General features: G+C 43.4%; 1 protein-coding gene across 10 annotated transcripts in view; it reads right to left on the reverse strand.

Moving 5' to 3' along the window:
* foxp1b (forkhead box P1b) overlaps positions 1 to 15,467 on the reverse strand; it is a 145,160-nt gene that overhangs the window by 22,297 nt on the left and 107,396 nt on the right. For 7 of the 10 annotated variants that reach the window (XM_013909211.1, XM_005726610.2, XM_013909210.1 and 4 more), the window contains 4 exons: positions 11,612 to 11,749; positions 11,237 to 11,344; positions 7,650 to 7,800; positions 1,632 to 1,824 (listed from right to left, as the gene is read on the reverse strand). In XM_013909211.1, the coding sequence (XP_013764665.1) occupies positions 1,632 to 1,824; positions 7,650 to 7,800; positions 11,237 to 11,344; positions 11,612 to 11,749 (590 nt within the window). The remainder of the gene's footprint in view (positions 1 to 1,631; positions 1,825 to 7,649; positions 7,801 to 11,236; positions 11,345 to 11,611; positions 11,750 to 15,467) is intronic. The other 3 variants (XM_013909215.1, XM_005726611.2, XM_013909214.1) reach the window with 3 other exon arrangements.

A 15,467-nucleotide genomic window follows, 5' to 3' on the forward strand; every position in this document is an offset into this window, starting at 1 on the left:
GGTTGTGTGAATCTAAATTAGCATCATTCAGCATTTAATAAGGAATGTTTTGTGTTCGCTTGCTATCAGTCATCTTTTTTAGTAATTGTGCAGTTAAAACTCTGGGTAGGTAATCCACTTTCTCCAACAGATGGGGTGGATGAAAATCACCTGCCTGGTTTTCTGACAGATCTAAGATACGGTGAGAATATTCAGACCGAGGCTGCCTTCTTCACTTAAGCTTGTGTTAAACTGCTGCTGACAACTTCTTTAATCTCTGACAGTCAGCGCGAGGCAGAGGAGCTGCCAGCTCTTGCGTTATGTCTTCCCCGATGTTTCATGGAGCCCTCAGCTGAAGCTGGTTCTTGCCTTTTTCTGCCATCGACGCTCACCTTGTTTGCTCCACTTGCGACAATACGCGGTGGAGTGAGCAACGAGTCGATAGCCTCCCCTGTGATTTGTCTTTAACTACACAGAAACCAGACACTCAGCCAGACGCTGGATGGAGCACTGGAAGCCTGTGAATACTGTCAACTGCAGGAACAATTTATGCCCGCTTTTTTTCCCCTGCACCGCGGCAGGAGATAACTTTGAAAGACACTAAAGAGGATGAGTCTGTGCAGGTAGTATGCCATTAATCTATATAGAACCAAAAGCTCTACTTGAAAAGACATAACTGTTCTCTATCAGCACATCATGATATACTCCCTTGGTGTCACTCAGATCCTCTCTGTAACCCATCCTCCACATCCCTCCCCATAAGCAGCCCCTCTTCACCTCTGAAGACCTGCTTAGTTTACTGTGCTAAACATGTTTTCATCTGCATTGCTTTCATAATGACGCGTAGGTTTTGATCACTGAAACACAAGTCAGATGTTAGGCAGTGAGCTCATGGTGCCTGGAGGCTCCTCACTAGCAGTTCAAAGATCAGGCTTTGGTGCAAGAAAACAAGCAAATGTGTAAGATGCCAAATTAATTCCTTCCTTAAAGACACATACACACAGCTCAGAGAGCACATGCCTTTCAGGGATGATTTATGGTGGTTTGGAAAATATCACCCAGTGTTTGCTTCTCCTAACATATAACAGCTTGTTGTTTTTGTTTTGTTTATTTATTCTGTAACACAATAAATAAACAAAACAAATGTTTTTACTTCCTGGTGATCAAAATGTTCTCAAGGAAGTGCAGCGGAAAATCATAATTCAGCTATTCTCCTTATACAACTTAGTAAAAACAATAAAAAAAACACGGTGATCCCCCCTGATAATTTTACCGAGATCTAATTTCAACCATACGCACATTTCTCCCTGATGTTTCTATGTAATCCCCAGGTGTACTCAGTGGCACAGAAAGGTAACTGTGCTGGTCTTCAGGAATACTTACAAACTATAAATTAAAACAGTAATCTGTTCAAGTCTAGAGGGATTTCTCCATCAACTCAATCCATGTGGAAAAAAAGGGTAATTTAAAGTGGCATATAAAGCAAAACGAGTTTTTCTTTAAAGCGAGATGATGTTTCCCGAGGTCACAGTTTTATAAAAACCTCTTCCCTGTAGCAGTATCGTGAGATCACACAAGCACTGCAAGTCACATGCAAATAAAAGAAAACAACAACAACAACAACCCGACAACACCCTGCAGATGAGACTTACCCTTCTCTCTTGTGACTCATGTACTGGCCGTTGGTGGAGGCATGCTGGTTGAGGAGTGGGTTCTTTGGCGGTGCCGGGGAGGACAGGTCGAGGCCCCGGTGGCCGTTGTTACTGCTGCTGTTGTTGTGCTCCTCCTTTACGTGAGCGTTTGTCACCTCTTTCCACAGTTGTTGCAGCTCTGTCGGAATCATGCCTGAGACAAACAAATTGGATAATTAAATCAATTAACAGCTAATCCAACTCTCTTCTTCATCACTTAATTAAATCAAAGCGTCTGTAAACAAAGCCGAGTATTAATTAGAAAATATTCCACTACAGGGTAATGCACTGAGAGCTCCCTCGCTCCTCTCTTCTCTCCCTCCCATTTTCTGTGATCTGAAGCGTGTTTGTATACACAAATCCCTGGCATTCACGCAAATTTCATGCCCAGAGTAAATAATTAACATCCAGACAAGGCATGAAATCTGAATAATCACCATCATTTTCTCCCAACAACAGAGATGTGCAGAACACACACAACAAAAAGTTTACAATAGCGACGCTAGAAAACATCCCACCCCTGTTTCCTTGAGAAACAGGACCCTGGGGTAATATTCTCAAAAGCACATTAATGTGCAAAATACTTAAAGCTCTGCACCGCCTCCAATTGACACAGAAGACTTAAACCTCATTTAACAAGTCAAGCACACTGCAGCTCACACAGCCCTTTGAAAAAAAAGGGGAAAAAAATCCCTTGAAGACAGAAGACATTTTTCTGCGTGCTGAAAACACATCTGCAGAGCGTGTGTGTTTTTTCAGCAAATGAGTGACAGCGATCCCGACACTCAGGGCCAGACTCGGGATGAAGAAGGATAATGCAGTGCTTGTGAACCCTACTTTCCGTGTCTCACAGCAGAGAGTCTTTGTTGGCACACAATACGTATGTGTCCATCTATGGTGTGTCTGAGAAGTCTGCTTTCACTTGACACAAATGAGGACAAAGCTGATATGTAAAATAAGATTAAACCTCATGGGCGAAAATCTGTGGCTACGAGTGTTTTCAGTCAAAACACGGTGCGTGCGGGCAAGCCCGATTTTAATAGCGCTGAAAAATCTAATATCAAAATATATGTGCATTTGTAATGGGGATTCAAGTCTGTGCTTAAATAAGCCACATGTTTTAAGCATGGCGGAAGAAGCCCCTTGGATATGTGGTGAGTTTAACCACAGAGCAAATGGGCAAGACCACTCGTTTAACATTACAATTAATTAAATCCATTCTCAAAATGAGCACTGGCAAATGAAAGATGATTTGCACATGCTTATCTACTCGGGTTTATATTCTCCGGATCCCCCCCCCACTCCTCCCTGTTTCTCATCACCAGCTCTATAGATACCAGAAGTGCTCCTTTCAAGCACCAGATTGTAATACATTGTGTGCAAAATGCTTAGTCTTAATTTATTCCTGTTGTGGAAAATAACTGTGAGGTGAAGATCTCAATACGATCAGCAAAAATATTTTTAATTTGATAAGCTACTAAAGATTTTAATTATGCTGGTAATGGAGAACATTGGCCTAATGAGGCGGAGGACTCCAGAGAGACGCAGGGGCTAAGAACTGTGAAATGAGTCTGATAGGATTGCTGTAAATTCACACTAGATCGTTTGCATATCAAAGAGCAGGAAATGATTGCAGGACAAATCAATAACCTTTCCACGTTCCAAGGAGCGTCTTCCCTCATTCGGATATTTCAGCACACTCGCTCTATTCTGTCTGCCTGTATTCTCCCTTATTCTCCTCATTGCCTTGATGTGCCCTAATCGAAGTGCGCATTCATGACAGGCTAAACATGCTTTATTTTGCGCTCCATGTTATAGCATGCTAATCCAGCGCTTGTTGATTTCCAGTTTCATTATCAAAGGCTGCATTGTTGTTTTGGACTTTGGAGCAAAAGTTTGTTTTTCCTTCTTTTTTTTTCCTGTGATAGCTGGTTTAGAAGAGGAAGGTCACTGGTGATGTGAGTGTCCTGCGCTCTGACAGAGGGAACAATCATTTTCCCCCCACTTGGTGCCCGGTGACAGTGGGCGATGTATTTTTAGCCGATGTGCTTGACAGGGCAGCCCACACTGGCTCAATTACCCAGCAGTCCTGGTGACCCCAACACCACTGTTTACTCAGATGAAACCACAGCACATAGACCGGTCTGATGAGAGAGGTAACGGAGTGGGACCAACCTGTCTCTTTCTGGATCTAGTCTGCAGTTTTATTGCTCTCCGTTCGCCACTTCCCTCTCCTACCCCAACCTCTTCAAACTCTGCAACAGCTATGGCTCATGATTCCACATAAATGCCAATAAAATATCATTACACAAAAGTCTCCGTGGGTATTATATTTTGTGTTGGGACAAAAATGCATCGAGTTTCTCTCCATCTGATTACTGTGGGACACATAATGACATTGATCTGTAAGTCCTTCTTTCTTTGGTACCCAGTTTGTCCATCTTTTAAACGCCGGATTGGTTTATCTTTCCTGTTTCCATTTTTCAACACAAGTCTTCCACTCATTACGAGCGGGAAATACGGACAAGCACTTTAAAAAATGTATGTTGTTGGGACACTTGATTGATCACCGGCCTCCCAACTCAATTTTACCTCCGCAGGTAGCTCTGGCACCAAGACAGGCCTAGCTCTTCAACCTTTTCCTGTCCTTGTCCTCCTGCACCCAGGTGACCATGTTCAAGCAAGCAGAAAGTTGATTTAAGGTTCATAATGACATCAGTTGCAGGCCATCATCCCCCAAATAAAAAATGGCCCCTAGTGCTCCGAGCTCTTTAAACCGTGCTGCTACTTCTCACACAGTGCCGGTGCCATGGGGGGACAGTGACATCGCTATTAGTTTATTGTTCCGTCAGACTGGGACCTTTACTGCACCCCTGTTTATGTTGCCGTAATCACCGGCCTGCTGATATGCACCCCTTTGGCCTGAAATATGTCCTGTCCTAATGCTGCTGGAACTATTACCAGTAGCCCACTGCTGGATGTATCAATCACTGACAGGTCGGCCGCATTACCCGCCGCTGTCCCTGATGTGCTGCTGTTCTGTGAGCACTTCATGGCTCGCCACATTCTTTGCTTTCATATTACCGACAAATTTGTCTTGTCACTGTCCCACTGGCCTCTCTTAGACAGCTTAAATGATGTTGTGCAGCTAGAGGAACTCGCTCTCTCGCAGAGCAACCTCACAGGGTGAAGGTCCATTTTATTCGGGATGTACACAAACACCGGCCACCTTTGTGACTCACACACACACAGCCACATGTGCAAAAAACATGCAAACACCTTAGCAACGCGAGCCTGAGCAACCACTGACTCACTTATCAGGTCAAGAGGACAGGCTTTTTGTGAGGCAGGTGGGGGTGTTGGTTGGATCAAATTTATATTTATGAGAGTTATATCCTCCCCAAACACATTTTTGTAATTTATAACAGATAGCGCCTGGCCGCTTCCAAGACTTTGGACATTAATGTCAAAAGAATTTACGACAAGAGAAACAAATTACGCTCAAGATAATGTGAGAAATTGTTTTTCACTCAAAAGTGCTATCTACAAGTTTATACTTAATTAGTGCTATCAATTTTTTGAAAAGCTAATTCAGATGCATTCCTTCAGTCCAGAACAATGACTGTAATCTGTCTCAGCCAACAATGTACTGTACCAGACAGAAGAGTGATATATGACTGAGGTTTAAACTGCACTGCAGTACCCAAAAGAACACTTTCTTTAATTATTCTGTTTCAGTGGCCTATTATTTGCTAACCTTTAGCGTTTTCATTCTCTCTGTGCATGAAAAATGGAGACCGAGGACCGTCTGCTATAATAATGGGATTTTAAAATAATTATATCGATATCTTCATGTTTAAATGAAAGAAATAAAAATCATCAGTTAGAAAGTCACCGCAATTTACTGCCCCCAAGTTTGAATCCATAATCACTGGGACCCAAACAGAGAAGATCAACTCACTGCTTCCGATGCAGTGCTAGCTGAATATTGCAGATTAGATCTGAGTACCATAGGCCTGGCCCGCTGATGCGTGAAAGAGTTTAGTGATGTGGAAAACAGAAAGGTCATCAATAACTTCAAACAGTCAAGCAGAAAATGTGTAGAATAAGAAGACAAACTGGGGGCCTGGAGCACTAGCCTAAGTGTTGTAACAGCTGTCGCAGACACAGAGTTAACCACGAGGGCAAACTAACCAGGTTTGACTGGTTGCAACAAAAGTGAAACAGACCGCTAATTGCATGTGGGAAGATTCAGTTCCTTATTTCGATGTTTATGCGAACAATAGCCTAGTTAAATTTTCCCTTTAACTACGAGTGTAACTTATTTTAATCTGAAAATATATTTGCACGGAGTTAAAAGTCAGATTTTCTCTTAGAACATAAATTCTGTCATTTTATATGGCGTCTGTGACACGCGACTGAAATCACTATTTCAGTACCACGTAGCCCCAACAAAGCACAAGCGAAAACTGAAAAGGTAGCATATGAAGGAGATAAACTTAGTGCCCCCGCTCTCTGATAAGATGAGATGCCTCAGAGGTATGTGATGATGACACAAAATAAACAGGATGTTCTGAGCCTGTTGTGAAATCTATCAAAAGTTCAGTGCCTAGCCATATCACTCACACAATGCTTTACTCAAGGGGTGTGTGAGTGTTTGCCAGACATCTGACACAGAGCAATTCAGCAAAGCGCAACACAGAACACAGCAGTGCTCCACGCCTGTGCCCACGGCGATCGTCTATGAGCGGATGAGTTATTCCATACCCAGTCCAAACAATAACAGCACTGTACAAACCATGTTTGTGTTTGCCTATTACCTAAGCACTCTCCCATCCCCTCCCATTTTTATCTTATTATTTCAAAACTGTTTGTCTTAGCTGTGAATGAATAGTCAATGTCATGTTCTACAACCCTTATGATGGCGTCTTTGTCACAGGGGGACCGCTCCTTAACATAACATTAAGGAATAAATGAAGAAATAAACTTCCTGGCCAAACAGCAAGTATTGACTTCCTATCAGGTTACAGGCGCTTTTACAGTGACAAGTTTCTGAACAATAGATCCAGTCTTCCTCCAGGCTAAAGGAGACTGACACCAGAATGCCAATCACAGGAACAGGACAATGAGCTGAAGGACAAAGTGTGGATCTCTGCTTCTGAGCAGTGGGATGTGTTACTTGAGTTAGTTCAGTGTTCCAAACTGAAATCGTGCAGCAAACATGTTTTGGCGTAAAGGAGTTAGATCCCATTTAGTAAAGGGGAGAAGCGATCGCTGAAGATATAAAGCGGACGTCGAGTCAGTATGTGGTTAGATACTTCTAGTGTTACATTCTTGGTCGAGCTCTACGACTATTCCGTGTGTTTGTGTTCAGCTGGTGTTGTTAAGTGTTTTTTAAAGAGTTTATTTGTGTAATTTTTCAAGTACAACACATAACTAAGCAGCTCAGGCATGACAAGACCAAGCAAGTAGGTAAGAATATCAAATACAAAATAATAGGCATCGGTTTCATTCCCAACTCTCACTATCTAAGACAATAGAACGCTTCCTGTAACAATAACATAAACAAGGTTATAGTGAAACTGGTTGAGCAATACAAAAGGTGCAGGGACAGGATAGTCCTGTTTAGAGACCCTGAAGAAAGACGTGCAAGATCAAACTTAAACTCCAGACATATATCTTTGTTGTTGGAGTGACATAGCTGATCCACAGGAAGAAAATATCTATTTTTACAGTGAAGCATTTATATTAATAGGACTATTTCAGTATGGAAAAATCTACATTTTATTCCACCTAAACCTAGCCCCCAAATTAAAGGCTTTTAAAATATGTGTTTTTATAGTGATTCGAGTGTTCTTCAGTTGCTGTGCTTTACATACAGCCACATGATAGGTCATCATAACTGCTTCATTGTGGATGAAATGTTAAAGCTGGTGGACAGGAAGATTGCTGTGCTGCAGTCACATATGAGGTACTAACCCTGAGTGAGGGAGTGCAGTGGCAGGCCAGTCTGTCCAGGCTGGATGCTGAGCAGTCCTTGCCTCTGAAGGTTGAGCAGGTGCTGCTGCTGGACCTGCTGGACCTGCAGGAGCTGCTGCTGGAAAGCCAACTGCTGTGCTGACACCTGCTGCTGGAGACACACAGAGACACAAAGAGGCACACCATCAGCAAACACATACAAACCGTATGTAAAAGCACAACAGCCAGTGCAAACACGTACATTTGAATTTCAGGTTCCTTTGCATACACCATTTAAAAAACCCATTTTAACATCAAGGTGACAGAGTTCACAGTTAGGGTTGTAAAATGAAGCACTTTAGAACAACATGTTCATTCATAAAAAACAAGGTTAATGGATTTAACGCGTGCTACCACGAAGCCTAATTTTCCTTTTTTTATTTTTTGCCTTTAGTTTGGTTTTGTCAGAGCCCACTTAAGACAGGTACGCTATACATCTCTCTCTCTCTTAATTAACGAGGAGTCGCAAGGCAAATGACAAACAATGAAACAACATAGTTAATCATTCATAATAAGAGCCACAGGAATTTAATTACAGCCATTCATAATTCAGCAAACAACGTGTGACTAAATCAAAGTGCTTAATAACCACCCTAGCAACTCTCACAACTCTCCCAGGCATGGCGCTGAGCTCAGGGATTCAGTCTTCCCCCAACCAGCGCGGCAAGCTGCGTTCAATCGCATGCTGTGGACGGTCTATGTGATAGCTGTTTTGTTCGTCTTACTGTGTTAAGACCGCTTCGTGAAGAAACAGTTAATGAAACAGTCGCGCGTCTTCACTTGATTTTAAAGTCAGGGAGATGAAGAAAAAATCTGGCTCTGAAAAGTGAAACGTGAACTTTGATGGGATGAAAAAGTGAAATAAGGGCACAGAAGAAAATGGAAAGGAAAAAGACAAAGTCAGAATAATAAATAGAAGGAAATTTGCTAATATCCCCAATCCGCCATGAGTCAAAACAAATGAGAGATGGAATTTAGATAACAGGGACACAGAGGAGAGAGATGACTTTTAACCCGTTCATCAACCGACGTTCTTAATAATCCACAGTCAGCTCAACAAAGTGTTGTTGCTGATTAAACAGGACCTAGCTGTACACCTTCTGTATTTTCTAACAGTTAAGGACATAACAAACACGTCTGAGACCCAACAGGACACTAGGTCTGTTTATGAGTATACAAGACCAGTTTGTCAAGCGGGTGGAAGGAGAGGTAGGGGCACTAAAAGCAGCGCCGTGCCTGCCAAGCCGTGCACCGCACCCTTTTACCAAACACAGGATACACCACTTTGTTTACTTCTCACAATTGAGTGCATACAAAAAAGGTCTCAGTGCAATGCGGCAGTCAGGTCACTGGCTGGCGGCTCTGAAACCACTGAAACAGCCAGATAAAACGGGTCCCCTCCGCCCACCCCTGCCGGGCTTGTCAAAAGGGTCGAGCGGCCTTCCTTTCTCTTCCTCTACCTCCCTCCTGCCCTGCACCCAGCCTGCTGCTTCTGCACTGGCTGACTAAAAATAACGCTCTGGGCAGCGCTGGCCCATTACAGCGAGCGGTGTCGTCTCATTGGATCAATCAGAGGAAGAAGGCACTTTGTCAGTGGTAACGGAGGGTCATAATTGAAGAGTAACTACATTCAGTCTCAGGCTCATGTGTGATCTAACCCAAAATGTGAGGGAAGAAAGTGAGACAGAGAAAAAAAGAGCGACTCGATAAAGATCACATTCAGGATGCAGGTGGCCTGTGATCCTCTCTGATGTGTTCTGTTTATGAACGATGGTTGGCTCTTTTTCTCCTTTCATCAGTGTGAGAGAAGTTTCTCTTGTCTTGAGTTTTTCTCTGTTCAGCAGCTCCTCCCTGACAGATAAAGATAATAGTGCTATGGGAGGGGGAGGGGGGCTTAGAAGGAACAATGTCTTTCATCAAAACGCTAAGTAAATAGGCTAAATAAATAGAGGGGTGGCTTTTGAGGAAAAAAAGGAAGAAAGAAAATGGAGTGCTGCAAATGAATTTAACTCTCTCCCCTTCATATTTTTCCTCTAGTCCCATCAGCTGACAGCGGCTCCTGTGCACTCTCAGCATGCAGACACATTAAAAACCCCCAGACCCAATAGACCAAATAAGAGGTTAACAAGAAGTGGCACGAGGGAGAGAAAAATACAGTCCCTGACAAATGATAAAGAGTGGCACTGGCAGCCCTTTATTGTCAAGCTTCAAATATAAAGTTAAAGATCTTTGAAAAACTAAATTTTGATGTCTTTAAAATAAAAGAGGCACAAAGCAACAACAGGGGGTTATTGTCTGGCAGCCACAGGGGATTCACTGCATAATTCTTATTCTGTCTTTTGATGGCTGCTAGAAATGCGACTGAAAGAGAGAGAGAGAGAGAGCGCGATGGGGAAGAGAAAGAAAACATCGGCAGAAGGGGAGAGCCTCTCGAGGCTGCATCCATTTCCTGTGATCATACATAATATGCTTCAAAAGTAGTTTTTTCTTTTATTCTCATGCTCCATTCAACTGATCAATTGCACCTCCTTGTCTGCCCCCCTCGCCTCCCCCTCTTTTTCTCCCTTGCTCCTCTAGTGTTTACATCAGATGCGACTTGGTGACAGGCCCTATCTGAGGCCGAGGAGCTCTGCTGTCATGTTGATTTATGGGAGCATCACGCCACAACTTGTCCAAACTGAAGCCCGCAGTTCATTAATTAGGGAGCTACGACTTTGAAGTTGGGTGCTTCGACAGCACGCGGACGTGTGCGGGAGTGAGCATGCGTGGATGAGCGTGGGTCCGCTTTTAACGCCGGGCTTAATTTTCTGTGTTTCCTTTACTCTCCAAACATTGGAACTCAACGGGGACAAGAGTGAAAATTCCCAGATCGTCTTTGAACTTCTTCTGACCGCACAATAATAATTTGCTTCGTCCACAGTGATGCCTGTATCCGCCTGTCATTAACACGCATTAAGCCGCTGCCTATGAGCAAGCCTCGCTGAACTACGGGGAGCGAAGGAGAGAAAGCAAGAAAGAAAAATGGTGAAAAAAAACTCAACATGGGCAACAAAGCTGGAAGCGCTCTCTGCACTGATATCTCACAATTACATGCCTTCTTTTCCTCTGCCATTTCCATGTTAATTACCGAGAAAAGCCTCTCAGATTTATATGCTCTGTGTTTCTGCCTTTCTCCCTTCTGCCTTTCATTATGTCCTACACAAGGCTCAGAGGAACGGTCATCTCTTTGTTGCTTAGGACACTTGTTTACTAGAAAAAAAACTACAACAATGGCCTGAGTCTTTTCTGTAACATATTATACATTTAATGTGGAGACAGGTCCAAAAAAGAGACACTGGATTCTTAGCACAGTATAAGTCAGTTGTTACCATTTATCCAGCCAGTCTGACATGCTAATCAGAAGCATGAGTGCACTTGATTCTCCCCCCGTCTCTGCTTTAACCACAGGCTGAAAGCAGATGGAGTTGAGGGAGGGAGCACGCATGCCTTCCGTACTCTGTCTGGCCAATGTTTGGTAACGGCAGGCGGCTGGAGTGATGTCAGCTTACCTCTTTACTCTGCTTGCTGCCTGCATGTTGCTGCTGTTGCTGCTGCTGCTGGAGGAGCTGGAGGTGGAGTTGTTCCTGCTGCTTCTTGTAGAATTCTTGGAGTTGCTGCTGCAGAAGAGACGGGAGGGTGACATGTGAAGCAAAGTCTATCAGTCATGCAAACCTGGCAGTGGATTTTGTGAGAATTTTCAACACTTTGAGGGATGCTGTCTTTGAGGCTTAGAAAAGAAAGGAGAATAGCAGTTCAAAGTGAATTTATCTTTGTGAAACATGGTCTATACATAAGAAGATTTTCATTTCAAGCTGAGACATTCACCATCTGAAACTTGATGGCCCCGTCTGAAGAAGATTACTGGTAGCATGAATGTACGTTACCTGTTGTAACATGAGGGCCTGTTGCTGCTGGAGAAGAACCTGGAGCTGCTGAGGGCTCAGGACTTGTTGCTGAAGAATCTGCTGCATTTGCTGTGGAGTTATCACTTGAGGTGTCATCATAGCCACTGACACTGGAACCTGCACACACAACAAGCAGATAGCTGTTAATTAGTGCAGGAAGCAAAAAGCAATCCATCCTCAACACTGGCTCCTTCTTGTTTACTGTCACATGTGTGCTACAGCCTACAAGCAAGGTAGGGTAAAAAAATGTAGCTCAACAAAAAACAAAGACACACATTAGACAAACATAATAGACTATAAGAGGCTTTGATGCATTCTAGGAATTCATCTCAAGTGTCATCTTGAAGTGTTGCAATCTGCACATGACCTCCAGCAAACATCTAACACACACATTTCGCCCCTCTAACCATTATGACACCACACCAGACTGAGACAGGCTAAAGGACACAAGAGAGCCAGGCGTGGGTCAACACGTCCACCCCGACTTCCATCCTTCCACCTTCCCCTCTCTCGCACATACCCCCTCCACGAAACCCGATATGATCTGCATTTACAAACGGCGAAGCTCCAATAAGCATCGCCGTTTGCACGACGCGGCAAATGTGTCATACCTGAAGACGTGAAAGATTGCCTCCAAAAATGCTGTGGTTCGCTTGTCGCGCATGCACGACATGTCATGTGAGAACATTTCATTAGAGATGCTGTCAACAGCGATCTATTATTGTGAAGATATAGAGCGCCTGGAGGAGGAGCCATGGTGAAGAACACACGGGCCCCTAACTAACTCCCTGCAGAAAGGTGTGAGTGCATGACTCCTCAAAACAAGTGATTTGTTGTGACACCGAAAGAGCCCCCACAGTTGTCAGGGTGCCTTAATTGCTCCAGCGACATAGGGGACTTGGAGTGTGTCTGGATGCTGCCACTCACTGCTATGATGTGCAATACCATTAAAAGCTCCTTTCCCTGACATTTGGATGACAAACAGCGATGGAGATATGCTTGTATACTGCGGCGTCTTTGCAGTTGTTAACATGTTGCGGCTGTGGCTCTTTTTGTGCACGAATACATTAGTATCTGTGTGTGCATAAGCGAGTATTAAAATGTACTCTTTCAGGCTGATGTCAGCAGCCGATAGAGCAGACATAACCGGTGACAGACTGTCTTCACCAAGGTTACCCAAATTGTGTGGTCACCTTAAAGCTAATGACACCCCTCTGAATTTTTCATGCTTTTCTGAATGCAATTTAGCTGTTTAAAATCTCGTCCGGTAACGAAGGGGCTTTTCTGGACACACGCCCTGCATCCATATCACCTTATTCACTCTCCCCATTGTAGCATAAAACAAAAACAAAGCACTGCCATAATGAACAGCTTGTAGTGAAAATGCAGAGGAAAGGGCAGTGATGTCAAACAGAACGGAGCAGCTTTGATGCTCTCTGTTAACTTTATTGAGCCGTGCCAGACTACACTGGGATATGTTCTTCCAAACCCAAGAGAATGAAGGAGGGTCAGCCCCACCCAGGACCAACACACACTTCACATTTCTTATTTTCAGCAGGAGGCGCAAGGGGTGCGAGGAGGAAAATGCAATATTAATTCCCCCCTGTATTATGTCTTAATATGCAGTTCATCTTGACTTTTGCACATGACTTGTCCTGTCATTTGCATAGCCTCGGCCTCCCATTTCCTAATTTCACAGTCATTATCCAGCGAAGTCCTTTTTTCTGGGCATCACTAATTTTGATGAACTATTCTGAAGGTCAACCAAGCAGCCTGGTCTTGCTGACATGCAAACCCGTACACGATGTGATATGCAGTGCACGTCGAAATGTGGCATTTACCCCCTCCAAAAGAGGATAAATAAAAATGCCCCCCTTTTTTTTTCTCCACAAACTTCACTTTTACTACATGCGTAAAAAATCTACTCCATATTAGTCACGCTCTATTTTTTACCAGCGTGTAAAGGCTGCAAATTTTGTCTTCGTTTCAAATGTATAATCATTTTGTCATGCCATATTACACAGTGTGATGTGGAAAAGGGGAGAGCAAACTTCGAGTTAACACAGAGGTTTTATACACTTAACCAGATCTCAATAACTGTCGATTTCATTACAAATTACACAGAGATTTCCTTCAGTGTAACTGTCTTAATTCTTTACACCTGAGGTGTGTATCTCATCACGGTTTCACACTTCGCCTTGTCAAGAGCATCTGGCTCTCAGTAACTACAGTTAGAGCAGCCTCCTCCGTGAACAGCCCCAGCAAGAGGCTATTACAGACCCCCATTTTATTACCCATTACTACTGAGGTCATTAGCAGCAAGAGGGATTGTATGCTTCTTAACCTATTGATCAATGTAACTACTACCATTTAATCCTGTGCTGAAGGAGTGAAAATCTGCCTAAGACTGGGTCCTATTGAGTGGAAGGGCGGGAGGAGCACTTTAACTGAAAAATATTGCCTTGGCCGCTGTATCGTGCCCATTTAACACAAACACAGGACGCCAGTCGCCATTTAGAGCACTCCCATATGGTGCACTCCCTTATCTCTTGGATAACATCATGACTCCAAATGATCCACAAAAATATATCACCATCTAAAGATAGTCTAAAAGGAGACCCGTACTGGGCTAATAACTGGAGGGATCCACTGAGCCCAGCTCTAATCTACTCCACCAATATGAGAGTGTGAAAAAGAGGACATTCTGAGGATGCCAGAAATAGCTGACGTTTATGAATTTCATGAAGGTGTGGTGCTCTCCAGGTGCCTCCCATACATAAACATTCAAACCTGGAACATTCTCACACAGCTGCAGAGTGACTGGAGGCAATATACTGTACCAGCACAGGCCTGCTGGCCAAACACACAGATGCAGACAAACACACCCATGCAGAGAACTGTGGCATGTTAACTGCCACAAGTACATACAGGCACACGTGCAGCCCATAATACATTGTATATGAAGAGCAAAACCACATTTTCCACATGCACAAAAAGAAACATGCACGGCACATTGAGTATAAAAATGTCATACTATAAAAAAAACATTTAAAAAGGAATTTAAATGTTAATACTTAACATGATAAAATTATTTTTAAAAAAAAGCGTTTTCCTCAATTTGAAAAAACAAAAAAATTATTAAAATATTCCTCTTGTTTACTGCTCCACTTCTGAAAAAGCGCCAGCACACAGTACAGGAAACATTTGTCATAAAGGGACACCTACGGTGGGACAACGTCTGTCTGTGAGAAACTAACAAGAGAAGAGTGCAAAATGCGATAATCTAATGAGGGAACACACCCCAGATCTGAAAACATTTTAGAGTCACTGATTCAGAGTTAATGAAGATCCCCCTCCTATCACAAGTCAGAGGTCAAAGCACGGCGAAGAGGAGTAAGGTGAATGAGGCTGCACGATAGCGCCTTTTTTCACACTAAGGCAATTAAGAGGAGCAGCAATGAGGGACGAGGAGGTGAATGTCAGTGAGCCCGACAAAGACGTTTCACTGAAAGATACGAAGACGCAGAAAAAAAAGGGGGAGAAAGAAAGAAAAGCAGAGAGAATTATCAAATTTTCATTTGTATTCCCTGGGGTCGTGTTGTTTTGTGGGGGCATCAAATGGAATGGAGAAGTAAAAAAGAAATACCAGCCCCAGTCCGTTTGATGCTGTTGTTTTACCTTGGCCTGCTGTGGCGCAAGGAAACGACTTCCCATCCCGACTATGATCTCCTGCATGAAAATGTCGCCGAAATGAGGATTTCACGGGAGCTATTGTACTTAAGTGATGTGTGAACATAATTAGTCGTCGACAAGACTGGAAAGACTAATTCCACAT

This window comes from Pundamilia nyererei, unplaced genomic scaffold (genome assembly GCF_000239375.1).
Source record: "Pundamilia nyererei isolate P.nyererei 1_Seehausen unplaced genomic scaffold, PunNye1.0 scaffold00021, whole genome shotgun sequence".
NCBI classification, from domain to species: Eukaryota; Metazoa; Chordata; class Actinopteri; order Cichliformes; family Cichlidae; genus Pundamilia; species Pundamilia nyererei.